Raw genomic sequence first — 26,259 nt, 5'->3', positions numbered from 1 at the left:
TAAAAAACCAGGACCTCTAAGCTATGTTTCATTGTTCCCTAAGATACTACTAATTACATTGCATTTCAGTTATCCGAATTTTTAAAACCCAAAACTACTTAAAACAAGTGCCATCAACCGTGAGGATATACCCAGATGTTTGCTAAATTGAAAAGCAAGTGAAGCCACGCATTTATTTCCACTTACTCTTGAAGAAGAGTGGAGACCGATGCCGATACGAGGATGTAGCCTACTGCCGACTGTACATAGCAGAGAGGAGAAGCCGCTTCGGTCCCAGTAGGTGGAGTTATGATTGTCTGTGTCTGTGTCTGAATCTGCCGAGTCAGCGCGTAATTATGCATAAAGGGATGGGTGGGTTTTAGGATCAAGGAGGAGCATGATACACTTATGATAAATTAAACAGTTTACATGTTAGGATTTATTGCGAACCAGTTCATAAAAATAACCAACAAAAGAGCCCACGTGACTTATTTTATCAGGGGGAAAGTGTACATAATTTTAATGACACATTTTTACATTGACACATTTTACATACACAGAAAGAAGAAGAAGAAGAAGACAATAATAATTGCTCCCATCTTTAGGGAAATAGTGCATTGTGTCATTCCACTTTGTCAGCTACAACATGCAAAATAAATAAAAACGTATAATGCCCACTATGTGCAGAAGAGACCTGCCCCCCCCCCAACACATCCATCCGTCAAAGTAAAGAGCTTACCAAGATATATCTTATGAAGACAACACCTTTTTTGTTATAGACTTAAACTAATCTACAAAAAACTATTTGGACGTAGCTCTTTGTTTCTTCCCTTGTGTGTCTTATATTTATGAACACAGTCTCTGATAGTGATACAGTCCGTCCTAACGCGCTCAGCCGTCCCTGGCTGCAGAGGTCACTACATGTTTTTGGCTTTAAGCGAGTCAATCTGACACCACTCCCTCTCCTTTCACCATCTCAATGGAAACCTCTATCTGCTTCTTCACTGGCTTGGAGGACGGCCATGTCTGAGGCTTACAGGAGTCAGGAGAGGCGTCAGAGTTTGGGTCCCTTTGACCCTCCGTGTGCAGATGTGTGCAGATGTCTGTAAACTGGTGGCTTGTGGTCTTGATGTTCGCCTTGTGTTTGCTTCCATACACCGAGCTGGGCATGGGTCTCGCCTTAAAGGCCTGTCGTTCCTCTTTCAGCCCCAGGTTCCCCAGCTCTGCAACAATCTTCGCCTCCCTCTTCATCCTCTCCCTCTCCAGGAAATGGAAAGGCTGTGGAGAAGCATCGGCAATGATCTGGTTCCTGTTCGTGATCTTTCTGCTTCCTTTGCTGCGGGTGGATCGCTGGCTGAGGCGACGGCTGATCACTTCGTAGAACGGCTGATGGATGTGCGCCGGTGCTGGTGACGCCCTGAACTTTTTCTGGCACTCTTGGAGCTCCTCAAGCTCCCGTTTCAGCAAAGTGTTCTCCAGCTGGATCTCTGAGCGAGTGCGCACCTTGTGCCTCTTCCTCTCCTCCTCTCTCAGCATCATCTGGAAGGGTTTGGGCACGGTGACGTTGAAGTTGGACCTGACCCTGACCCCGGTTGGACGTGAAATTCTCCCCTTTGGTTTCAGACAGGAGGGCTTAAACCGAAACTGCTTCTGGGTCGTCATTTCTTCTGGGCTCAGTAGGAAGTCTCTGGGAGAAGAGAGAAGAGAGTGAAATGTGATAATGTATCTAAAATGACAGCAAAGTATCAACCAGAAGACTGAAAGGATTTACTTTCCACCCCTTCTAGTACTATCTTATCTTATCTTTTAAATAAAGCTATCAATGTTAACGGGTTAATGCTCGCAATCAATCTGGAAATCTTAACACAGAAAAAAACCAACATAAACAAGTACAAATCTTCTTATTGGTCTTCTGGCCCGCTTTATAAACCCCAAAATGTTGAGTACACCAAAGTGTTATGTGAGAAATGTTTAGTATGGGTCCACAGCACATAGAAACTGCCGGATGCTAACTTGCATATGTTGGGCAATTTGCACAATTAAGTTCAAAATGTCTTGGCCGATTTGGACAATATTCAAGTGATTTTAGGGTTATTGAGGATGGGTAATCCAGTCGATCAAGTGTCCTTATAAACTTCAATCAAAATCAGCCTACCAGGAGTTGATATATGGCCACTTTCTAGTTAAAACTGCCATTCACAATCCTTAAAAGGTCCGAAATGCATACAGCATCATCAATTAACCACAAAATCTCTCCAATATTGTCAAGTTGGCCAAGACATTTTTTTGCCATATAGTTTTTTACTAATATAGTGGTTATTAATGCTAAATAACTAAACCATTATGCAAGTTAACATTCTGCAGTTTCTAATGCCGGGGACCCAGACTATGCATTTCTTACATAAAACTTTGGGGTACTCAACAGGACTATGAGCTGGCAACTGGACTAAATCTACGTTTTCCCCCTAAGAATCCCCAGATTTGAGGATTTTTCTGCGTCTGCTTCACCAACCTCTCAAAGGTTCGGCCCTGGCCAGCTGTTCTGGGATTTTCCAGCTCCAGATCCCCCGTGCTGCTCGCTCCGTAAAGCTCTGATTGGTCCGAACCACTCGATGAGTCGTGGAAGTCCAGCTCCTCCTGGGAATTGATCCTCTGGAGTTTCCTGACAGGGCCACTGCTTGAATATCAGGAAGGAGGAGGCATTAATTCTCCTGCCACTTGACTCCAAAATAACTTCCTAAACAAAGTCTCGTGCAGTCTGACCTACATTTGTTTGTAGGTCAGACTGCCTGAAAAGTACTATTACATCAATAAAATATCAAATATGTACTAAATATATATATATATATATGTCCGGCAGTGGCTCAGTCAGTAGGGGCTTGGACTGGGAGCCGTAGGGTCGCTGGTTCAAGTCCCCGACCAGACCTAAATATGGAGTGTGGACTTCTACTTGGAGAGGTCCCAGTTCACCTCCTGCCCTGCCGTGGTGCCCTTGAGCAAGGCACCGGACACCCCCCTTCCCCCCCACTCCCATTGCTCCCCGGGCGCTGTACAATAGCTGCCCACTGCTCCTAGTACTAGACTCCTTGTACTAGGATGGGTTAAAAGCAGAGGCCAAATTTCACTGTGTGTGCTGTGTGCTCTGCATGTGTGACCATTAAAGAGGGTTTCATCCCTCCCTATTCTATTCTAAAGTGTTAGATTGAACATTGTTAAATAGGTTTTATAGGTACATTTTTTGTGTTTGATGCCGAGTCACCATCTTGACCTTTGACCTTAAAAACACACTCATTACATAAAATGGAGGATTAATAAACACATTATCAAATGGATGCCTGTTTAGATGTGTCTGCTCACCAACGACTGTATTGCAACTCAATAGTGCCACCTTCAGGTAACAATAGGTTAAAATGTTGCTAATGAAATTACCACCCATATCAAATCCTCTCTGAGGCCAGGACACAAAGCTGCACAGTAAGCATCATTCTTGGTAAATAACAGGTGAAAACATATTTCTGGATGTGTCTAAAATGGGCTATATTTGTTTGAAAAGTTAGTTTTTTTTTAATTCTGTAGTTATACATAACATCAACTCAATGGCTACATTTCCGTGTAATGCCAAAGTGACTAAAAAAGTCAAAAAGGTCTAACCTGATAGACAGTCTGTCCTCTCTGTTGGTTCTTCCTCCATCCTCTTCCTCCTCTGCAGGACTCTCCCTATGCTGGCCGATGTACATCCTCTCCAGCTCGGCCATGTTCTTCAGGTGTGCGCTCTTCAGCTCCTCCAGCCTCTTGTAGTACTCCTGGTTTGAGAAGTGGATGTGCGGCTCCCTTTGCAGACCGTAGATCTCCACAAACAGAGACCTGCGGACGCTCCGGCCCCCTCTCCCCTCCTCGCTGCACACTGAATCCTGATCAAACTCCTGAAAGGTCAGAAACAATCAATCGATCAATATTTACATTAGTCTCAGAGGGCTTTACAGTGACAACAGCAACCTTCTGTCCTTGGACCCTCGCAGCGGACAAGTACTAACTCACAGAGACACCCCACAAATAAGTCAAAAAGAGGAAGTTGTCGACATTTTGCAGATGTTATCTCAACAATAAACAGTACTGTATTAACACTTTGCTGTTGGATTAATTAGTGTAATCATCCAATTAGAGTTGAAAATGTTTATTTTCACTGTGGTAAACATCTAATTTGGATAATCAAATAACAGACTTACTGATAAAGAAGACATGTTCTGGTCATTTTCAGGTTCATATATGTATTTAGTGTTTCCACGTATTGACTTACGTAAAGGTGTTTGCTTGTTGTTTTTTGTAACCTTACTGTTTAATATTGAGTTTTCTTATTTATATCTTGTTCAGGTGCATATCAGTATGTAGTGTCTCTACTTTAAAGAGTCCTCTCCTGCTGATGTTCAGGTGTATATCAGTATGTAGTGTCTCTACTTTAAAGAGTTCTCTCCTGCTGATGTTCAGGTGTATATCAGTATGTAGTGTCTCTACTTTAAAGAGTTCTCTCCTGCTGATGTTCAGGAGTATATCAGTATGTAGTGTCTCTAAGAGTCCTCTCCTGCTGATGTTCAGGTGTACATCAGTATGTAGTGTCTCTACTTTAAAGAGTCCTCTCCTGCTGATGTTCAGGTGTATATCAGTATGTAGTGTCTCTACTTTAAAGAGTCCTCTCCTGCTGATGTTCAGGTGTATATCAGTATGTAGTGTCTCTACTTTAAAAAGTTCTCTCCTGCTGATGTTCAGGAGTATATCAGTATGTAGTGTCTCTAAGAGTCCTCTCCTGCTGATGTTCAGGTGTATATCAGTATGTAGTGTCTCTACTTTAAAGAGTCCTCTCCTGCTGATGGTCAGGTGTATATCAGTATGTAGTGTCTCTACTTTAAAGAGTCCTCTCCTGCTGATGTTCAGGTGTATATCAGTATGTAGTGTCTCTACTTTAAAGAGTCCTCTCCTGCTGATGTTCAGGTGTATATCAGTATGTAGTGTCTCTACTTTAAAGAGTCCTCTCCTGCTGATGTTCCGGTGTATATCAGTATGTAGTGTCTCTACTTTAAAGAGTCCTCTCCTGCTGATGTTCAGGTGTATATCAGTATGTAGTGTCTCTACTTTAAAGAGTCCTCTCCTGCTGATGTTCAGGTGTATATCAGTATGTAGTGTCTCTACTTTAAAGAGTCCTCTCCTGCTGATGTTCAGGTGTGTATCAGTATGTATTGTCTCTACTTTAAAGAGTCCTCTCCTGCTGATGTTCAGGTGTATATCAGTATGTCGTGTCTCTACTTTAAAGAGTCCTCTCCTGCTGATGTTCAGGTGTATATCAGTATGTAGTGTCTCTACTTTAAAGAGTCCTCTCCTGCTGATGTTCAGGTGTACATCAGTATGAAGTGTCTCTACTTTAAAGAGTCCTCTCCTGCTGATGTTCAGGTGTATATCAGTATGTAGTGTCTCTACTTTAAAGAGTCCTCTCCTGTTGATGTTCAGGTGTGTATCAGTATGTAGTGTCTCTACTTTAAAGAGTCCTCTCCTGCTGATGTTCAGGTGTATATCAGTATGTAGTGTCTCTACTTTAAAGAATCCTCTCCTGCTGATGTTCAGGTGTATATCAGTATGTAGTGTCTCTACTTTAAAGAGTCCTCTCCTGCTGATGTTCAGGTGTGTATCAGTATGTAGTGTCTCTACTTTAAAGAGTCCTCTCCTGCTGATGTTCAGGTGTACACCAGTATGTAGTGTCTCTACTTTAAAGAGTCCTCTCCTGCTGATGTTCAGGTGTATATCAGTATGTAGTGTCTCTACTTTAAAGAGTCCTCTCCTGCTGATGTTCAGGTGTGTATCAGTATGTAGTGTCTCTACTTTAAAGAGTCCTCTCCTGTTGATGTTCAGGTGTACATCAGTATGTAGTGTCTCTACTTTAAAGAGTCCTCTCCTGCTGATGTTCAGGAGTATATCAGTATGTAGTGTCTCTAAGAGTCCTCTCCTGCTGATGTTCAGGTGTATATCAGTATGTAGTGTCTCTACTTTAAAGAGTCCTCTCCTGCTGATATTCAGGTGTATATCAGTATGTAGTGTCTCTACTTTAAAGAGTCCTCTCCTGCTGATGTTCAGGTGTATATCAGTATGTAGTGTCTCTACTTTAAAGAGTCCTCTCCTGCTGATGTTCAGGTGTATATCAGTATGTACTAGTGTCTCTACTTTAAAGAGTCCTCTCCTGCTGATGTTCAGGTGTATATCAGTATGTAGTGTCTCTACTTTAAAGAGTCCTCTCCTGCTGATGTTCAGGTGTATATCAGTATGTAGTGTCTCTACTTTAAAGAGTCCTCTCCTGCTGATGTTCAGGTGTATATCAGTATGTAGTGTCTCTACTTTAAAGAGTCCTCTCCTGCTGATGTTCAGGTGTATATCAGTATAGTGTCTCTACTTTAAAGAGTCCTCTCCTGCTGATGTTCAGGTGTATATCAGTATTAGCTGGTCGGCTCTGTTGTGATTGGTCAACCATGTTTTAAATAGTGATGTCACTATGTTACAGAAGTAAACAAAGGAGTCTAATGGAGGCGTTTCAAGCAGGGGGGGAGTGTGTGGGAGAGAAACTCCCTCTGGAGGGAACACAGGGATTTTTGCCTTTGCAGACCATTTACATGCACAAAAAGCTAAATGACCCACTAGAGGAAAGAGAGAACTGAAAAAAGCAGAATGGAGCATCTTTGAATATGGCTTGACTAATAATGGGAGGGGTATTAAATAATCGTAAACGGCTAAAGAAAATCTCTAGCTTTAATAACTGACAACCTGTAATTAAACAGTGGGTTTTTACATCACACTGTTTGCATTGATTTCATGCAACACGTGCGGTTGCATTTCAAAGAACTCAAAAGGCAAGAGACCTGTGATGAGGATGTGGGTTAACAAAAGGAAGCAAACGAGGGGATGTCTGTCTCGTCTTTTCTTTTCAATAGATATGAATAGAATCAAACAAATCATATTTTATTTCTGTAACTGCACGACAAAGGTCTCTAGTGCCTTGTAATACATATGATATACTGCATCACTTTCAACCACTGCAATAATATAAAAAGTATACCTTCAACTATAAAACTGTTCTGTATTGTAGCGTAACTTAAACATGCACCTATCCCATTTTGCCTCCAACCCATAAGCCCTACAATAAAACTCACTGATGTAGGAAAAAAGTTGTTAAGATCATAGTTAAAATCAATTTGATCAGCTGAACACCTTCATGTGTTTATTCATACGTTTACAGCTCACATTTATATGTATTATTACAATAAGCAGTTTTTTCATTCCACTTCATTGTATTTATTCAAGCGTTGTGTTTTTATTTTTTGTAGTATATAGTTTACTTATTTCTACATTAACTTGCACATTTTTGACTTGCAATATTCTCTTATATTTTCTTATAATCTCGCACTATTTCTATTGTTTTATGTCCTATGTACATTAATGTTGCATTGTTAGAGGAGCCTGCTGGGACATACTGTATAATAACAATAACGTATTTTTGAATCTTGAGCTTGCTTAACTACAAATCTTGCAAAAGTCTTGTAGCGCTTTCCATTTTAGCAGGATGTTTTTCAAAAATGTACTAAAGTAATCATGTAGTTTTGAAAGCCTCACCTCACTGCGACAGTCCTCATCTGTGACAAAGTAATTGTCTTTTTCCCGTTCGAACAGAGACATTTCTTTAGTGTTTTCCAGAGAGGATGATCGAAACATCGCCGCCATTCTTTCTCCTTATTCACAGAATAAAAACAGAAAGCTCGCAACCTGCCTGAAGCAGAGCAGTGTGTCCTCGGTGGCCTCGCTCTGCACTGACCTGCTAAACAAATAGAGCAGGACGCAAAAATAGATTAGAAAAAACCTCAGCAACACACACACACACACGCACACGCACACACACACGCACAGACTGAAGCTTTATCCGCTTAGCGTCAGGAGGAGTCGTGATTTTACAGTCGTCGTCGGGGGGGGGGGGGGGGGCAGATGGTCCATATGGTGCGGTGGATTTTCACTTGAAGACATGATTTAAAGTCAGATATTTGTCTGAGGAGAGGAACCCAATCTGATTTACAGATTAACTTTCCTAAATACTGAGGCCTGATACACGGCATGCTGCACCTGCTGCTGTTTGCAAGAAGGTCAGCAGGAGTGAGGGTAAAGTAATGAAAAGACTAAAACAACTAAAGCTGGAAGAAGCTGAACGGCATCAAAGCAACCCAAGGAGGAATTAAGCTACAAAAAAAAAGCTTGTAAAAAAGTTGAATGACAGAGAAAATGCCTCTCAGTTAAAGTTCTAACAACGTTTTTAACTGTGCAAATATGAATATAGTCTTCCATATAATAAATATACATGTTATATATCACTAATTACTTTTTAACACCAGCAGCTCCCACTTTAGGGGTTGAACAATAACCTTATTTCATATCATGCGGCAGCTGGTGGCTAAAAAATAAGAGCAGCATGTAAAAACAATCTGAATGTCCCCCATAAAAGTGTATAATGTATATACTAATGCATCCATTATTGCATTCTTTTTATTAGTATAGTTTCCAGGAAGCCTGTAAATGCAGCTCAAAACCTGAATGGCCACTTCTAAAGGGGCTGATTTGTGTTTGTTTATAGCAGTTGCAGGGAGGATGGAGAGCCTTTACAGTAATCACAATGATCTCTGCTCACCTCTGTCCTGCAGCAGATCATCGTTATTATTGATCAGTGTCACATTATGTTTCAATCAGCTGACCCATTTATCCAAAGTGACTTCAATCAGTGTCCATTTGCACTGCTTATTTTCCCCAAGTGGCTTCATTGGAAAGCTTCCAGCAGGGAATATTTTGGGGGATTGATAGACGAGGCTGCAGAGCGAGGAAACACATCGTAGCCGTCTGTGTGTTAATTGGTTTACTTAAGTTTCTCATTAACATTAGTACAAGTCTTCATGTCCTCACCTTCTGTTACAGCACCTCTCCCCATCTGTCTCCTGTCTGCCTCCATTTCACCTCCCTCCATCTCACTAAGACCTGCAAGAATAGGAAGAACAAGAAGAGTTAAGTTCCTTAAGTGAGGAACCATTGCTATAGCGGAAAATCCATGGAAATGCTGGTATAATATATAGTTACATTTGTATTTGATTTTACCCTGAGGATTGTGTCAAAGCTTAAAAGGTCAACTTTTTTGATTTCCTTCAATATCAGCAATTTTAGATTTGCTATTTTTGGATCTTAGCGGCACAAAGAACAAGATAATTGTACAAACACAAAAATAATCTCTTTAGATAAGTGTATCCGGACCACCCACTTAAAAGCAGTCACATTGGATCAACTCTTCCTTTCGTAGATCAATCCTATGTGTTCATGATCCGCATGGCATCAATGTCATAAATTCAAAAAGATATCTCAGCCTTTCATTTCACGTAACACCACATCTGTCCACAAGGTGGCGCTGCTGCACTTTTCTCTTCTGTTTCCAGAGCTGTAAGGCAACAAGAGGTTAGTTTAGTCGTTTGTTTATTTGAAGTAAATCACATGACACTTCCTTTAATTTCATCACTACAGTATGTGCATAAATGTGGGATGTTATGATCATTTTGAGAATCGGTCATGAAGTAAATCCATTTTAACTGTAAGTTGAGATATTTTAAAGAATGTGTTTAGTGGTTTTACAGCAGGGTTTTACCCGTCTTGTGTTGCAATTTCTGGCATCATGTGTCTCTTGTTTTAGACTTCCTGTAGTTCTCAGAACACCTCGCTCTTGTCAACTTTTCTGCCACATTGTGTGTGTGTGTGTGTGTGTGTGTGTGTGTGTGTGTGTGTGTGTGTGTGTGTGTGTGTGTGTGTGTGTGTGTGTGTGTGTGTGTGTGTGTGTTACCTGTTGACTCTACCTGTTGAGGGTCACTGGTAGAAAAGGGTCATCTCTAGGTCACATTATCAGATTTTCACTTATTGATTATTGTGGCCCAAGGACCAACATTAGAACAAAAAAAAATATTTTAGCTTAATGAAAGGTTTTCCCATTGATATAAGATCATTTGTAATCCTTAATATCTTAGTTTCTTCTTTTCTAAGGTTAAATTGTTCTGCTGTCTTACATAATTAAGTAAAAGTTCTTATTGTTGTTTCTTCTAAGGCAAAAGTAACAGCATGTAATCAGGTTGCATTTTGTGATACTCAGATTAGGTTACTAGGTTTTTACATATTAATAATAACATTTTAAAGTAACCCGCCCAACCCTGATCAGGATGCATATCCCAGCATGCACCTCTGAAGGGTGACCAGCATGACTCACACACAGTCAGTAACGCAACTCAGACTCTGTGGAAAGGTGCAGAAAACTCACCGCCGCGCATCAATCAATTAGTTTGGTTGCTTGATAAATAAATAAACTGTAAGAAGACTACACACACTGCCATATACTGTGCACTTGTGTGTGTGTCCAGTCTTCCAGCAGCCCTTCAGTGTGCTGGCGCTGGATGAATGGTGGCAGTGTTCCTCAGAGTGGGGCAGAGTAAACATCATCACAGCTCTGCCTCTCTGTGGGTTCAGACTGAAGCATCAGTGATTTCATCCTGAATCACTCTGGATCTGATGCATGCAGATTGATATTACAATATTCCTGTCTCTCATTATGATATTCAGAATATTGATATAGCAGCACACAACTATTTGATTTTAGCTACAACTATTATTTTCTCCATGGCAAATAATTAGGACTGTTGGTAGAACATCCAACATATCATTTAATTATATTATTATATATTATTATTGTATTACATTTGCAGCTTTTCCTGTACTGTATGCAGAGCTTTTAGTAAACTCTGCGCATGTTTCTTCAAGTTGTTGAACACAAAGATGTGTTTTGGCACATTTGTGTTTTTTAAACTGAAGCCCGGTTCTCCTAATGTAAGTGTTTTGGGAATATTGTAGCCCGTTTGCACCTGTCGGCCACTGTAGATTTAGGCCTTTAAACAGAAATGTTATTTAACTGCAGAGCTTGTTCTTGTTATGAACAGATTATCAAACTTCTCACATACAATGCTCTCATTATTCTCTGTGTGGGAAAAACTCACTAAAGGTCATTTAGTGCAAAGTGAAAGGAAACTTGTCACTGAGTCTTTCAAACGTCATAGCTGTTCCAGAGAACCACAACGTATCCGTGAAGCAGAGTAAGTGTCAAGGAGGAAATCCCCTTCAACGCACCTCACCTCACCTCACCTCACCTCACATACACAAGTTGCATATGATTAGACAGAAACATAAGTAGGTGGACTCACTCACCGTGAAGTGCCTGCTTTTAAGAAACCCATGTGGGCCCAGACAGACTCGATTAACCCTCGACAGGAAGACCCAGACGTGGAGAGGCTCTCGTCTGCTAGCCTCCCTCTTCCTCACACAGCACCACTTCACAACCTGTTTGTTTTCCAGAGGGATACTCCACCCTCTCGTCAACAAGCCCTGCTCATTACGGTTCCTCAAACCACCTCTGTTACTGCTGTGAATGAGAGGCTGATGGCAACCTAAATATAAGACTCAGACAAACTTGGCCACCGCCCTACAGACAAATGTCATGGGATGCTATGATAGGTTCAATGTTGTGTTTTTATCTGGGCGTACAAGGAATAGATTGTTCAGTGCAGCATTTGCACTTTCGTCATGATTTCCATTCACCTGGGAGTGTGTTTGTGTTTACTGCAGGACGTCAGAAGTGTTTTGCCCCTAGATCTAATGGAGACACTGTGCATTTTCTCAGATATGAATCCTAACCATAACGTCACATTTCCCGCATTTTCTTGTAAATACTCAGATATTTTAAAATATGTATGTCACAAACAAGTATTGTTTACTCCTAATACTTTTAGTATAATCTCCTGATCATAAATGCATTTACTAAAGTACTATTCTCATGGCAGCACTTTTACTTGTAATGGAGTATTTTTACAGTGACGTAAGGATTTGAATTCTTCTTCAACCACTGTTTTACTGAAGACAGACTGATTTTGGCACTAAACCATTCAGTGCTTTACACATTAGCATTTTAAAGTCAATTCTATGACAGACAGGCAGTAAAGACCTCAGATAATATAATTGCAGTCTCGTCAGGAACAGAAACGCAGACTGGGAACATTTCTTTGGGTGTTTGAAGGTAACTGATTATATAGTGTTGATCTTATCTGTGAAGGGTACAGGCATTCCTGATTTTTTTTTTTTTTGGAGGAAGTGTTTGTAATTTCTGATTTATCTCTGCTTCAATGACTCTTTTCCACATTTCCCAGCATGCCTTTTTTCAAGCCCTCAGAGGACAAATATAGCCCAGCTGGAATTTGGGTTTGTGGATCCACATCAGAGAGAGATAATGATCACGAAAGCAAATGAGAGGGCAGCTTTGAGGACAGTCTTCATCTTTAGGATTCACCCCTGAAGTATGTTTTCCCTTCACACAATGTTTTCTTTCATAACTTTAATGGGAGAAATTTGTTATTTTTTTGTCTTCTTTTCCAAATTGTTGGCTAATCTTTCTTCGTGTCTTTCTGTTCTCCACTCTGATACACAATTGTTTCAAAAATAGAAATGCTATACAGTACAGGCCAGGACACAGAGCTCCCTTTCTTTAGATTATTGCGTGGAAAACAAGGTCATCAAATAAAATGTAGCACGTGTAAAATGAGATGAGGAACAAACACACTTCTCGTGCATCTCAACAACAAAATTCTCACCAGAGTTAAACTACAAACTTATACGCCTGCAGTGATGTGCGAATCTCACTTCTATCACAAATTAATCTCTATAGTTCACAGTTTCCAAACATGAAAGTGTCAATTAATCTAATGTTTTCCCATAAACTAAGCACATCAAAACGCTTAAAAAAGGAAGAAATACTGTTTGCTGCTTTTTAAGGTGATATTGCAGTCTTTCAATTGCTGCAATTTCTTTGAACATGTTTACCATTCTTCTACATATATGTGTTAGGCCTATTGCACTGTGGGCCTTGAATCCTTGCATTTCTTATTTTCTCTACATCCTTGTAAGGAGATGTTATAATAAAAGCACTGTATTGGGTAATTGCAGTTAACCTGTGCTTGTAGTTGGAGAAAATATATAAAACATTGAGAAAATACACATGAAGAAATAATAAAAAACACACAAAATAGCTAAAGTGCAGTTCTTGTGTTATATAACTGTTTTTTTAAATACACAAAGGTTTATACTTTTTTATTTATGTGACCTAATATCACCAACCACACATTTTCCTCATAAGGCTTCACTGTCTTTGCAGCAAATGACTCTCTCTATCCCCAGACTCAATACAAACTCCTTTAATGGCCCAAAGAGCAACAGAGGAGGGAACTCTCTCCAGGACAGGCATGTGATGGATGGTGTGTGCAACGAAAAGACCAAATGATTATGGTATAAAAGTTCAGCAAGACAATATTATGATGGATTGTAAACACATTAATATGAGGAACATGATCTGGGAGGACATACAACCCCTCACACAACAAGTACTTTATGTATGTAAAGTCTATGAAAATGAGTCATAAAAGTTAAGCAAATAAGCAGAACAGAAGCAAAGTCACAACTCAGTGCTTGGTATAAACACGAGGGATCATTGTGATGCTTATTTTGGATCCAAAACACTAATTGAACAAACACACACAGACAGATGCAATTGTTTACAGCTATGGAGTCTTTCAGGAATCCTTAAAGAGGACACATTATGCTCATTTTCAGGGTCATGTATATATTTTTTGCCTCTACTGGGACATGTCTCCATGCTTTAAAGTTCAAAAAGCCCTTTATTTTTCTCACATCAGAGCTGCAGCACCTCTTTTCACCCTCTGTCTGAAACCAGAGCCCAGTCTGCTCTGATTGGTTAGCTGGTCAGCTCTGTTGTGATTGGTCAACGGCTTAGAGATGTCCCGCCCCTTAGCCTGTCACGTACAATGTGTTGAAGCACTAGCCAATAGAATCGCAAGTGTTACATAGTGATGTCACTTGGTTCCTGAAGTAAACAATGGAGGCGTCATTCCCTTTCGCAGGACATACATCTCTAAGCGGTTGACCAATCACAACAGAGCCGGCCAGCTAACCAATGAGGGAAGACTGGGCTCTGGTTTCAGGCAGAGGGTGAAAAGAGGAGCTGCAGCACAGGCAGTATGAGAAAAATGAAGGGAAACAAAATAAATGTATAGCCGAGAAAGGGATCATAATAGGTCCTCTTTAAGACCATAAGGCTTTCAATATAAAACCGTAGAATGGAAGAAAACACACAATATTAAGAACATGTTTCTTCTTCTTGGTGAATTTGTCTTGTCTGTGTGTGATGTTCTCTGTTACTGTGAATGTGAAGTTATACAGTGCAGAGCCTCTTGTGATGTTCCTCCACAGACACACCCACAGACATGGTGATAAAACGAAAGAGAGAGAGAGAGGGGAGTCTTTGGTCTGACTGCTGCACAGGAAGTGACCCATTAGGCGTGGCGGTTTGATACAAAATAGTTCGGGGAATGTGTGTGTGTGTGTGTGTGTGTGTGAGTGTGTGTGTGTGTGTGTGGGGGGGGTGTGTGTGTGTGGGTGTGTGTGTGTGTGTGTGTGTGGGTGTGTGTGTGTGTGTGTGTGTGGGTGGGTGTGTGGGGGTGGGGGTGGGTGTGGGGGGTGTGTGTGTGTGTGTGGGGGGGTGTGTGTGTGTGTGTGTGTGTGTGTGTGTGTGTTGTGTGTGTGTGTGTGTGGGTGTGTGTGTGTGTGTGTGTGTGGGTGGGTGTGTGTGTGTGGGGGTGGGTGTGGGGGGTGTGTGTGTGTGTGTGGGTGTGTGTGGGGGGGGTTTGTGTGTGTGTGTGTGTGTGTGTGCGTGTGTGTGTGTGTGTGGCTCTTGACAAAACGACCTTGATGTTGTTTCCAGCTCCTCTCATCTCTGCCTCTAATCTCTAAATAAAACACAATCTGACCGTTTTGTTCATGCTGTGATTCGACCGCCAAGAGCCACAGAGTCTGCACCGACGCACAACTAGAATATTACTCTGTCACACACAGAAGTGTACGGTGTCTGGCTTGCGTACTCTTTTTTATCTACTGGCCACCAGGAATTATAGCGTTGTTAGATGTTTGAGACAAGATGAGAAATCAAACTTTTTTCTATCTGCTTTAAAATGATGATTCAAATAGTCCAATCAAAGGCTCTGTTATACAGTCTTTTTTGTACTTTTACATGGCTGTATATTATACTTTTTATATTTTTAGTGCTTAAACACCTAAATAACATCATTTTAAAAGCATTTATCATTGATCTATTAATATATTTCCCTATAATTAAGCAGTAGGTGCTCTGTAGAGTAGAGGCTCTGTGGTGTGTTTTACCGTCAGATACTACACGGACGGAAAAGGAAGTGGGCAACGACACGCAGCTTCAAATCAACAAACTGTCAGACTGAAACCTAACATGCGTTTCTGAGTAAAGACAAAGTAAAAAGTGAGTTGCTTCATAAACGACCCAACATGAATCAGAGAAACCACACATATGCTTTCTTTTCCTGAGAAACAGAGAAAATAATAAATGCCCTTTCTTTGAACACAGACAGTTAAGGACTGCATGTAAAAAGGTTGAGCCTAACACAGATGTTATAACACCTGTATGTCAAGCATTAGCTAAAAAACAGTGCAGGTTTCTTGCTTCACTTGTTTTGAAACATCATTAGTACCCAGTTGTCTTAAGGCAAGGCACGTTTATTTATATAGCACCTTTCAACACAAGGCAATTCAAAGTGCTTTACAAAAATGAAAGACATTAAGAGCATTAAGAAACACATTATAAAATGTACAATGCTGACCTGGCCAAGAAGGCAGCAATGTTACACATAACACAGACATATAAAATACAGAGAACACAACTAAGAAAACAAAAGACGAAAAAGCAGTTACTACATTGTGCACATTTGGGACAGTAAGAAAGGTACTACTTATTACTGCAAGAGCAGCTGGTGGTAAGGACCTCAGACAACTTCAATTTAAAAGAGGCTATTGGGACAAGTGCCCTCAGTTTGAGGCTTGATTGAAGGTCATTCCAAGACCAAGGACCATCATGGAAAAGACTCCTTTTTCCACCCTCAGTCCGCACGGCAGGTACCTGGAACCGTATCCAGGCACTGGTTCTGAGATGGCTAAAATGGCTTTATACATTAATAAAAACCAATGTTGCATCCTACGCATAGTAAGTGAGGACCATCCAGTTAGGCTATACAGTTTGCAATGATGAGTCCTATAGGGTGCATTTGATATATATCGCAGTTGCAGCGGACCTGCAGGTTTCTGGGAGTTTGTTCCAGATATTTGGAGCATAATAACTGAATGCTGCTTCTCCATGTTTAGTTCTGACTCTGGGACAGAAAGCTGACCAGTCCCTGAAGACCTGAGAGATCTGGATGGTTCATAATTTAGCAGTAGGTCAGAAATGTATTTTGGGCCTAAACCATTCAAAGCTTTATAAACCAGCAGCAGTATTTTGAAATATATTCTTTGACACACAGGAAGCCAGTGTAAAGACTTCAGAACAGGAGTGATGTGATCCACTTTCTTAGTGTTAGTGAGGACTCGAGCAGCGGCGTTCTGAATTAGCTGCAGCTTTCTCATGGATTTTTTTGTGAGACCTGTAAAGACACCATTACAGTAGTCGAGTCTACTGAAGATAAAAGCATGGACACGTTTTTCCAAACCCTGCTGTGACATTAGTCTTTTAATCCTAGATATGTTCTTTAGGTGATAGTAGGCTGATTTAGTAACTGTTTTAATGTGACTGTTGAAACTCAGGTCAGAGTCCATGACTACACCTAGATTTCTGGCTCTATCTGTTGTTTTAAACATTGCAGACTGAAGCTCAGCGCTAACTTTTATACGTTCTGCCTTGGCTCCAAAAACCATTACCTCAGTTTTATCTTTGTTTAATTGGAGAAAGTTCTGACACATCCAGTCATTGATTTGTTCAATGCACTTACTCAGTGTTTGAATTGGAGCATAGTCTCCTGGTGAAATGGTTATGTAAATTTGTGTGTCATCCGCATAACTATGGTAACTTATTTTGTTGTTTTTCATTATCTGAGCCAGTGGTAGCATGTAGATGTTAAAGAGAAGAGGCCCCAAGATGGAGCCTTGAGGAACCCCACATGTCATATTTGTCAACTCAGATGTGTATTTACCTATAGAAACAAAGTTGTTTCTGTCCTTTAAGTAGGATTCAAACCAATTTAGAACTGTTGCCGAAAGTCCCACCCAGTTTTCCAGTCGGTCTAGTAATATGTTGTGGTCAACAGTGTCAAACGCAGCACTGAGATCTAATAATACTAACACTGAAGTTCTGCCACTGTCTGTGTTTAAAGGTAGGGTAGGTAAGTTTGAGAAACCGGCTCGAGATACACTTTTTATTATATTCCATGGAATGCTCTTAACATCCCGATAGCAATGAATATCTTAAGTGCTTTGACAAAAAATCCATAAAAAAATGTCATCTGTGGAAGCCGTAATACTGTAAAAAGCACGACCAATCATTTTAGCCGGCCCGGCTAAAATAACTGGATGGCCTACCTGCCTGTCAGCTTTCCATCTGTGCACAAACTTATCTCGTGCCCTCATTGGTCATGTGCGCGTTCGTGTGTGTTGGAGGAGGGGCTCTGTAAGGAAGTGGCAGATTTTTTCCGGCTGTGTATTTTCAAATTCTAGCGCACTCGAGCTGGTTTCTCCAAAATTACCTACCCCACCTTTAAGTAGATAACTTTAGTAAATGTTAGTTACTTTCCAACACTGTGTAGTTCAGATAAACAATGAAGGCTGAGTCTGAAGATGGGTGTAGGAAATGTCCCCTGTCCTGATTTGTCGTTGCCCCTGAGGTGTTCCCATCGCAATGTTTATCGCAATATTTAAGGTATTGACACTGGACTGTGCCATTAAAATTCTCAACATGGAGGAAATGCCGGGGGACACCACCTACCAAACCACCTACTGTAATGACTGGCTGAACATCACTGTTTGCATCTGTGGTGTTCCCTCTCTCATCAAAGCGGTGCAATTATCCACCATGAGCCTTTCTCTATGTTATCACTCATGTTGTTGGAATGTAATTTGGGGAAGAAGATGGAGTTGATTGGAAACAGACGTTTTCCATATCTTTAAATCCATTGCTGCTGACCTAAGAAATGTGCGGTTTTAAGTGTGTATGATTCTGTCACATTCAGCCATTTTAACTTTAAACATACTTCTGTTCACAGTCTACATATTAAATTATATATTATTACCATGCGCAGTATTTTATTCTTCTTGTTTTATTTTGTCTCTATTTCCTGTATTTCACATGCATAGAGGTGACTTATTTCCGTATTAACTTGCACTATTTCATTTCTGTTTCTATTTTTCTTTCTTTTGTGGGAGGAGTCTGGGACGTAAAGAGGACATATTATTGGGACATATTATTAGTCCCATGGTTATATCAAGAAACTAAAGTGTGTGGGTGTTAAGGTTTGGTGTCACTGATACCCATCCACTCTCGCCTTGAGATGTTATGCTAAAGACAACACCTCCTTGTCTCATTTTCTCTTACACACACATGTGCACACACACACACACACACACACACATGTGCACACACACACACACACACACACACACACACACACACACACACACACACACACACACACACACACACACACACACACACACACACACCAGGGATGCAGTTGGTTGCTGTGTGTTGGCAGGGCGGGGTCTCAGGTGGCTGAACCTGAGCTCCAGGTGTGTGTGCAAAGCTGATCCAATCCGTCATTCCTGTGTGTGTGTGTGTGTGTGTGTGTGTGTGTGCAAAGCTGATCCAATCCGTCATTCCTGTGTGTGTGTGTGTGTGTGTGTGTGTGTGTGTGTGTGTGTGTGTGTGTGTGTGTGTGTGTGTGTGTGTGTGTGTGTGTGTGTGTGTATCACAGACACAGTACCGTGACAGAGACATGAATGAATGACATTGTGCTCCAATCCCAGCTACTTCACTTCAATTACAATTAAAATATGTTGTGTGTATTCAATTCCGTTTTCATTATCAGGGTGAAAGAAACCTACAACATGCAGTACAATCAGTGGGCATGACACAATTAAAGCACCTTTTTTACATTAAAGCATGTAAACATGTCACAGTAGTGGCACAAAATACAAACAGGAACCTGAAAATGAGCAGAATTTGTCTTAAAACCCCAGTTTTAACTCTGAATCTTTAAATATATCTTTACTTTGGAGGATATTTGGTCCCCATAGTGCAGGCCCAGCAAATCAGAAATACAAAAACACTAACATGTCGGCACGCGCCTTTCCTTTCTGTCTTTGGGGGAGAAAACATGTTGTTTAAGACTCAAATATATTAATTATGATTCATTTTGAAATATTCACTTTTTCAACATAGCAAAAGCATAGACATCTCAGCGTTTGTACTGTTCTCTGCAGTAAGATCATTAGAGTAACACCCAGAGAAAAGGATTAAGGACACACCTGTACAGAAAGTGCACACACAGAGTTCATTTAACATTTCAAAAGGTGAATGCATGACTATATGTTAGCCTGACAGCTCAAAGCACACAGTGGGGGTAAAGTAAAAACACAGCTAATGAGCAATGTCCATATTATCTTACACAACAGACTGTGTGTTCTCTGAGCTGTCACGGAGACACATAGCTCTGTCTGTAAATCCGGGTTAGATAAGAGAAGTGTGCATGAGATAACCAGATGAACCTGTCTGTGATACACAGACTGACATTGTTTTCAGTACATGCCATCTTTCTTTTCATATACTGAGAAACGGACTCTATAGTCACGGTCAGGTGTACTGTGTGAACCGAGTGAAATGGAAACAAGTGCGACTTATAATGGCGGCATCATCCTGTTTGCCTTAATCTTATGAAGCTTTTTTCACACTTTCCCATTAATTCTAAAGTGCATTGGTTAAAACAGACAACAGACATGTTTACATTTAAAGCTCCAAATTGAAGACTCAATATTTGTACATTCTGTGTTTATCTTTTCTTATTTTATTTTTGATGTCTTTGCATTTTACTTGCATCGTTGTGTGACTCGCACCACTCTCTTGAACTTTTTTATTTATATTTCTTCTTTCATTCATTATATTCTTTCTTTATGTCTTAAGTATATTGCATGTTGCATTGTTGAAGGAGCCTGAGATTTAAGATTTTTATTGAAAAACTACACTGTAGCTATTGTGCATAATTATGACAATAAAGCTTTTAAATCTTAAATCCAGAAAGACACTTATAACGCCACAAAAATGTCTCTTTGTGAAAACGACAATACGTCAGGATCTGAACTGGTACACAAAATGGACCTTTGCCTCGAAACTAATTTGTTTGGCAAGGAGGAAATCAGAAAGGCTCAAGTCATTAAACAGAGATTGAATTGAGACTATTCTTCTCCTGCAGAAGACTTACTGAATATTGTAGTCTCACACTCTTTGGTCCTGAGTTCACACACACTTATGGAATGTTATGTTGGTTACACAGGACATGACATCAGATGCAGGAAGATACATCGAATGTAGATAATAAACTTTGTCAGCAACGGGAATCAAAAGTATTCCCAAATGTTTCCTTGTCTTCATTTCCTGGCAGCATGTTCCTGTCATATGACTGTGCTCATAATAAGTGCCAGTGCCATGATGCCCAAAATAGAGTTCAGGGGCCTCATTTATAAACGGTGCGTACGCTCAAAAGATGGCGTACGCCAGTTTCTACGCAATGTTTGCGATTTATAAAAAACAAACTTGATGGGAAAATAGTGCGGTCCTCCACGCAAACTCTGACCCATGCGTACGCACTAAGCACAACAACGGGAGAGACGAGAAACTGCGACACCGTTGGCAGAAGGAAGAATGGAGAGAAATATGTGGAAATAATACCATAAATATAATGTTACCTCTCATTTATCATATATGAAGAATATTTTCTCAATTGATTAAAGCCAATCTTAAAATGATTTAACAAATGCCTATTTGAGACTCCTCAGTGCACAAAAAAACATAACTTGGAGAAATAAATAAATACGGAAATGTTATTGATCACCCCTCGATTATGTTCTCTTGTTACGAAATGTATTCTCATAAATGATGCGGTAAGCAGAGGACAGAACACTGACGCCGTTTTGCATTTCCATAGGTTGTATAGATACGAGCATGGTTTTATATACTATCATGTCACACTAATCATGTTTTATGCCGTTCACCAATAGCCTACTTGTAAAGCCCTAGCTAGCATGTTGATGTTTTGTTATTGTTCCTGTTCTCATTTTTGGTTTCTCTCATTTCAGTTTCAGCTTTCCTGCCCTGATTGAACTCCACCTGCTTCCCATCCCTAATTAGCCTCACCTGTGCCTCATTATCTCTCTCCCTCTGTCTACTTAGTCTGCATCCACATTCCCTTCAGTGCCAGTTCGTCTACGTTATTTCCTAGCGTTCCAGCAGTGTTTTCCTTGTGACCGATCTCCCGTGTATCGTACCTTGGCTATAAAGACCTTTTTTGCATCCTAAGCCTCTGTCTCTGAGTCGTGCTATTGAGTCCTCTACTTGTGTTCATTCAGTCGTTACAGTACGAACTGGCCAGAACCATGGACTCAGCCGACTCTGAGACTTTGCGGACCGCTATTCGATCCCAGGGGGCTCGTCTTAACCAGCAAGATGAACAACTTACCGCTGTCTGCCAGGGAGTAAGAGAATTGTGTGAGCGTCATGAGGGTTTCCAGTCCTCCATCGGCAATCAGGTTTGCCAGCTGGCTAATCAGATCCAGCAGCTGGTGACACATCTCGATCCACCACGCTCTGCTCCTTCGCTTCCTGCGTCGGATCCGGCTACAGCTCCCGGTCCTGTTCCTGCCACCGTGCCGACACCGCTGCCTTCGTTTCCTCACCTCTCCAGACCAGAGCGTTTTTCCGGAGACTCGGATAACTGTCGTGCGTTCCTGGTCCAGTGTGGGTTGCACTTCGAGCTGCAAGCATCTTCCTTCCAGTCGGAACGGGCTAAGGTAGCCTACATAATTTCCCACCTCACCGGCAGAGCGGAGGCGTGGGCTACGGCGGAGTGGGCTCGAGATTCGCCAGTCTGTAATTCCCTGAGAGGTTTTACAGAGACTTTAAGTAAAATATTTGATCACACAACTCCGGGCAGGGAGGCAGCGAGAGCTCTAATGGATTTACACCAGAGAGGGAGGCGTGTTTCCGACTACGCCGTGGAGTTCCGCACTTTGGCTGCTGACAGCGGCTGGAATGATTCATCCCTCTTCGACGCTTTTCGCCATGGGCTGTCTGGCCCCATCAAGGACCAGTTGGCTCCTCTAGAGCTTCCCTCTGACCTGGATAGTTTCATTGCTATGGCAATAAGAATTGACACTCGCCTCGTCGAGAGAGAGAGGGAGAAGTCGAGAGCTGTGTTTTCTCCGCCCGGTCAGAGAGGGCAGTCTCAGGCCAGTCCCTTTTTCCCCAAGCAGCGTTTCCAGACAACCGACTCTCCAGCGCCGCCTACTGCCCAGGAGGAACCCATGCAGTTGGGTAGAGCAAAGCTGACTCCTGAGGAGCGCCCAGCGCCGCCTACGGGAGGGGAGGTGCATTTACTGCTCACAGAAGGGTCACTTTGTAGCCAGTTGCCCAGTAAAAGACCAGGCTCATCAGTAAGTAGGAGGGTTCTGGTGAGCCGAACTGTTTCTTTTTGTCCTTCTCGTACTCTCACCTCTGCTCAGCTAATTACTCCTACTCAGACTTTGTCTCATGCTGCTCTAATTGACTCCGGAGCAGATGAGAGTTTCATTGATTGGAGATTAGCCAAGAGACTTGGACTTAATTTTGTTCCCCTGTTGAGGCCTCTTGTAGCAAGGGCTCTGGATGGACGTTTATTGTGTCGAGTCACCCACCGTACTCAGCTCCTTCAACTAATCATTGCTAATGGCCACACTGAATCCCTGAGTTTTCATCTTTTTAACTCTCCTTCACACCCTCTTATTTGGGCTACCCATGGCTGGTAAAACACAATCCCCACATGGACTGGTCCACCGGGAGAGTTTTGGATTGGCATAGGGATTGCTTGGCCACATGTTTTCCTTCTGCCCCTGCTCCTGAGAGACCTCTGCCCTCCACCCATGTGACTGTTGCCCTGACTACTGCTGTGTCTACCCCTCTCCAAGCTGCAGCGGACTCTGATTTTCCGGATCTTAGCAGGGTGCCCACCTGTTACCGGGACCTGAAAGAGGTTTTCAATAAGACTCGTGCTTCCACCCTGCCTCCCCATCGACCCTATGACTGCTCCATTGACTTGTTCCCCGGGACCTCTCCCTCTAAGGGACATCTCTACTCCCTGTCAGGCCCCGAGAGGGAGACTATGAAGAGATACATTGACTCCTCCCTTGCTGCCGGGATAATTCGGCCTTCCTCCTCTCCGGCTGGAGCAGGCTTCTTCTTCGTTGACAAGAAGGATAAGACTCTTCGTCCATGTGTCGACTACAGAGGGCTAAATGACATTACCATAAAGAACAGGTACCCCCCTTCCTCTTATCTCTTCAGCATTTGAACTATTACAGGATGCAAAGATCTTTTCTAAACTTGATCTTCGTAATGCTTATCATTTGGTTAGGATAAGGGAGGGGGATGAATGGAAGACTGCTTTCAACACCCCTAGTGGCCATTACGAATACCTCGTAATGCCATTTGGGTTAACCAATGCTCCAGCTGTTTTCCAGGCTCTGGTTAATGATGTTCTCCGTGACATGCTCAACCAGTTTGTTTTTGTCTACCTCGACGACATTCTCATCTTTTCTCCGGATGAGACGACCCACATTCAACATGTCCGCCAGGTGTTGCAGCGTCTCTTGGATAATCTACTCTTTGTGAAGGCAGAGAAGTGTGAGTTCCACGTCTCCACCGTCTCTTTCCTGGGATTTGTCATTTCGGAGAACAGCATTCAGATGGACCCATCTAAGGTCAGTGCAGTCACGGAGTGGCCTACACCTTCCAATCAGAAACTTTTGCAACGATTTTTGGGCTTTGCCAATTTCTACAGACGTTTCATCAGAAACTATAGTTCTGTGGCTGCTCCACTGCATGCTTTAACCTCCCCCAAGGTGAAGTTCCAGTGGTCCCCCCTAGCTGAACAGACTTTCCGGAGGCTTAAGAGGAGCTTCACTTCGGCCCCTATTCTCACGCTTCCTGACCCACTTCAGCAGTTTGTGGTTGAGGTTGACGCTTCTGATGTGGGCGTTGGGGCAGTCATCTCTCAAAGGTCGAAGAGAGACAACAAGCTCCACCCCTGTGCTTTCCTGTCTCGGAAACTCTCCCCAGCCGAGAGAAACTATGATGTGGGTAACAGGGAGCTGTTGGCCATTAAGGTGGCTTTGGAGGAGTGGCGCCATTGGCTGGAGGGAGCCGAGCACCCTTTCCTAGTCTGGACCGATCATAAGAACCTTCAGTACATCAGGTCTGCAAAGCGCCTCAACTCCAGACAAGCCAGATGGGCCCTATTCTTTACCCGATTCAACTTCACTCTGTCATACCGTCCCGGTTCTAAGAACGCTAAAGCTGATGCCCTATCCCGCCTGTTTGATTCCGATCCAGCTCCTCGCACCCCCTCGCTAATCATTCCTCCCTCTTGTGTAGTGGGGGCAGTCACATGGGACATTGAGGAGAGGGTCAGGCAGGCGAGTGCTAATGTTTTGGTTCCCGACGGTTGCCCACGGAACCGGTTGTTTGTTCCTGACCCCCTTCTCTCCCAGGTCATCCACTGGGCACATACTTCCCTCCTCTCCTGCCATCCTGGCGTTCGCCGCACCATGTTCTTCATTAAGCAGCGGTTCTGGTGGTCCTCCATGGAGAAGTCGGTCAAGGAGTACGTGGCAGCCTGTTCAGTCTGTGCCCGGAACAAGACTTCCCGCCAGCGCCCTTCTGGTCTCCTACGCCCGCTTCCAGTGCCACATCGCCCCTGGTCTGACATCTCGTTGGACTTTGTCACAGGGTTGCCACCGTCCCAAGGTAACACGACTATTTTGACAATTGTGGATAGATTTTCGAAGATGGTCCATTTTGTCCCGCTGCCTAAGTTGCCATCTGCCAGAGAGACAGCAGAGGCAGTGTTGTTCCATGTTTTCCGTCTCCATGGTTTCCCTAGGGATGTTGTGTCAGACCGGGGTCCACAGTTTACCTCACAGTTTTGGAAGGCTTTCTGCTCGCTCATCGGTGCCACAGTCAGCCTCTCTTCTGGATATCATCCGCAGTCTAACGGCCAGACGGAGCGGCTGAATCAGGAGCTTGAGACCTGTCTACGCTGCCTGGTGTCTCAGAACCCTGCCACGTGGAGCACGCATCTTATTTGGGTGGAGTACGCACACAACACTTTGCCTAGTTCTGCTACTGGTCTCTCACCTTTTCAGTGTGCCTATGGATACCAGCCGCCGCTGTTCCCCGACCTGGAGAGGGAGGTCAGTGTTCCATCTGCCCATGCCCTCATTCGCCGATGTCATCGCACCTGGAGCCGGGCCCGCCAGGTGTTACTACGGAGTTCAGCCCGTTATAAGAGGATGGCCGATCGCCAACGTATCTCTGCTCCTGCCTACCAACCTGGACAAAGTGTGTGGCTCTCTACTCGAGACCTGCCCCTTCGAGTGGAGTCTCGCAAACTGGCTCCTCGTTTTGTGGGTCCCTTCCCAGTATCCAAGGTCATCAATCCTGTGGCAGTGCGGCTTCGACTACCTCGATCCTTGAGGGCCTATCCTACATTTCATGTGTCACGCATCAAACCGGTTAAAGTGAGTCCACTGGTTCCCACCTCCAGACCCCCTCCACCCCCCCGGTTTATTGATGGTGGACCTGTGTATACAGTGAAACGCCTATTGGCAGTTCGACCTAGAGGCCGGGGACGTCAGTACCTGGTTGACTGGGAGGGCTACGGTCTTGAGGAGAGGTCATGGGTCTCCACCAGTAATATTAGTAAGGACCTCATCCAAGACTTTCAACGCCAACATCCTGGACTACCTGGGACGTCAGGTGCCGTCCCTAGAGGGGGGGGTACTGTAAAGCCCTAGCTAGCATGTTGATGTTTTGTTATTGTTCCTGTTCTCATTTTTGGTTTCTCTCATTTCAGTTTCAGCTTTCCTGCCCTGATTGAACTCCACCTGCTTCCCATCCCTAATTAGCCTCACCTGTGCCTCATTATCTCTCTCCCTCTGTCTACTTAGTCTGCATCCACATTCCCTTCA

At 42.8% G+C, this 26,259-nt stretch overlaps 1 protein-coding gene across 6 annotated transcripts; it reads right to left on the bottom strand.

Annotated features, from left to right (window-relative positions):
• Positions 1-475: 475 nt before the first annotated feature.
• LOC117487258 (protein FAM161A-like) lies at positions 476-11,505 on the bottom strand. 6 transcript variants are annotated; one of them, XM_034135945.1, is made up of 7 exons: positions 11,281-11,505; positions 8,956-9,478; positions 8,687-8,862; positions 7,627-7,828; positions 3,631-3,902; positions 2,492-2,656; positions 476-1,666 (listed from the first exon to the last, which is right to left on the bottom strand). In XM_034135945.1, the coding sequence occupies exons 4-7, from the start codon at positions 7,732-7,734 to the stop codon at positions 922-924; spliced, it is 1,290 nt and encodes a 429-aa protein (XP_033991836.1). In that variant the 5' UTR covers positions 7,735-7,828; positions 8,687-8,862; positions 8,956-9,478; positions 11,281-11,505; the 3' UTR covers positions 476-921. The 6 variants fall into 6 exon arrangements, with proteins under 6 accessions (XP_033991836.1, XP_033991837.1, XP_033991839.1 ...); XM_034135946.1 differs by having other exon boundaries at positions 7,627-7,825; XM_034135948.1 differs by lacking the exon at positions 8,687-8,862 and having other exon boundaries at positions 8,956-9,027; positions 9,305-9,478.
• Between the last annotated feature and the right edge of the window lie 14,754 nt (positions 11,506-26,259).

Source organism: Trematomus bernacchii, unplaced genomic scaffold (genome assembly GCF_902827165.1).
Source record: "Trematomus bernacchii unplaced genomic scaffold, fTreBer1.1, whole genome shotgun sequence".
Classification (NCBI taxonomy): domain Eukaryota; kingdom Metazoa; phylum Chordata; class Actinopteri; order Perciformes; family Nototheniidae; genus Trematomus; species Trematomus bernacchii.
Note: the sequence above shows the minus strand (reverse complement) of the source record. Positions and strands in the feature narration are given on the sequence as shown.

What these genes read in the sequence shown, in the direction of transcription:
- LOC117487258 (XM_034135945.1), bottom strand. Translation starts at nt 7,734, where the DNA reads ATGGCGGCGATGTTTCGATCATCCTCTCTGGAAAACACTAAAGAAATG. An exon ending in ATGAGGACTGTCGCAGTGAG is followed by an intron (nt 3,903 to 7,626) that starts GTGAGGCTTTCA and finishes CTGACCTTTCAG; the next exon opens with GAGTTTGATCAGGATTCAGT. An exon ending in CAGGGCCGAACCTTTGAGAG is followed by an intron (nt 1,667 to 2,491) that starts GTTGGTGAAGCA and finishes CTCTTCTCCCAG; the next exon opens with AGACTTCCTACTGAGCCCAG.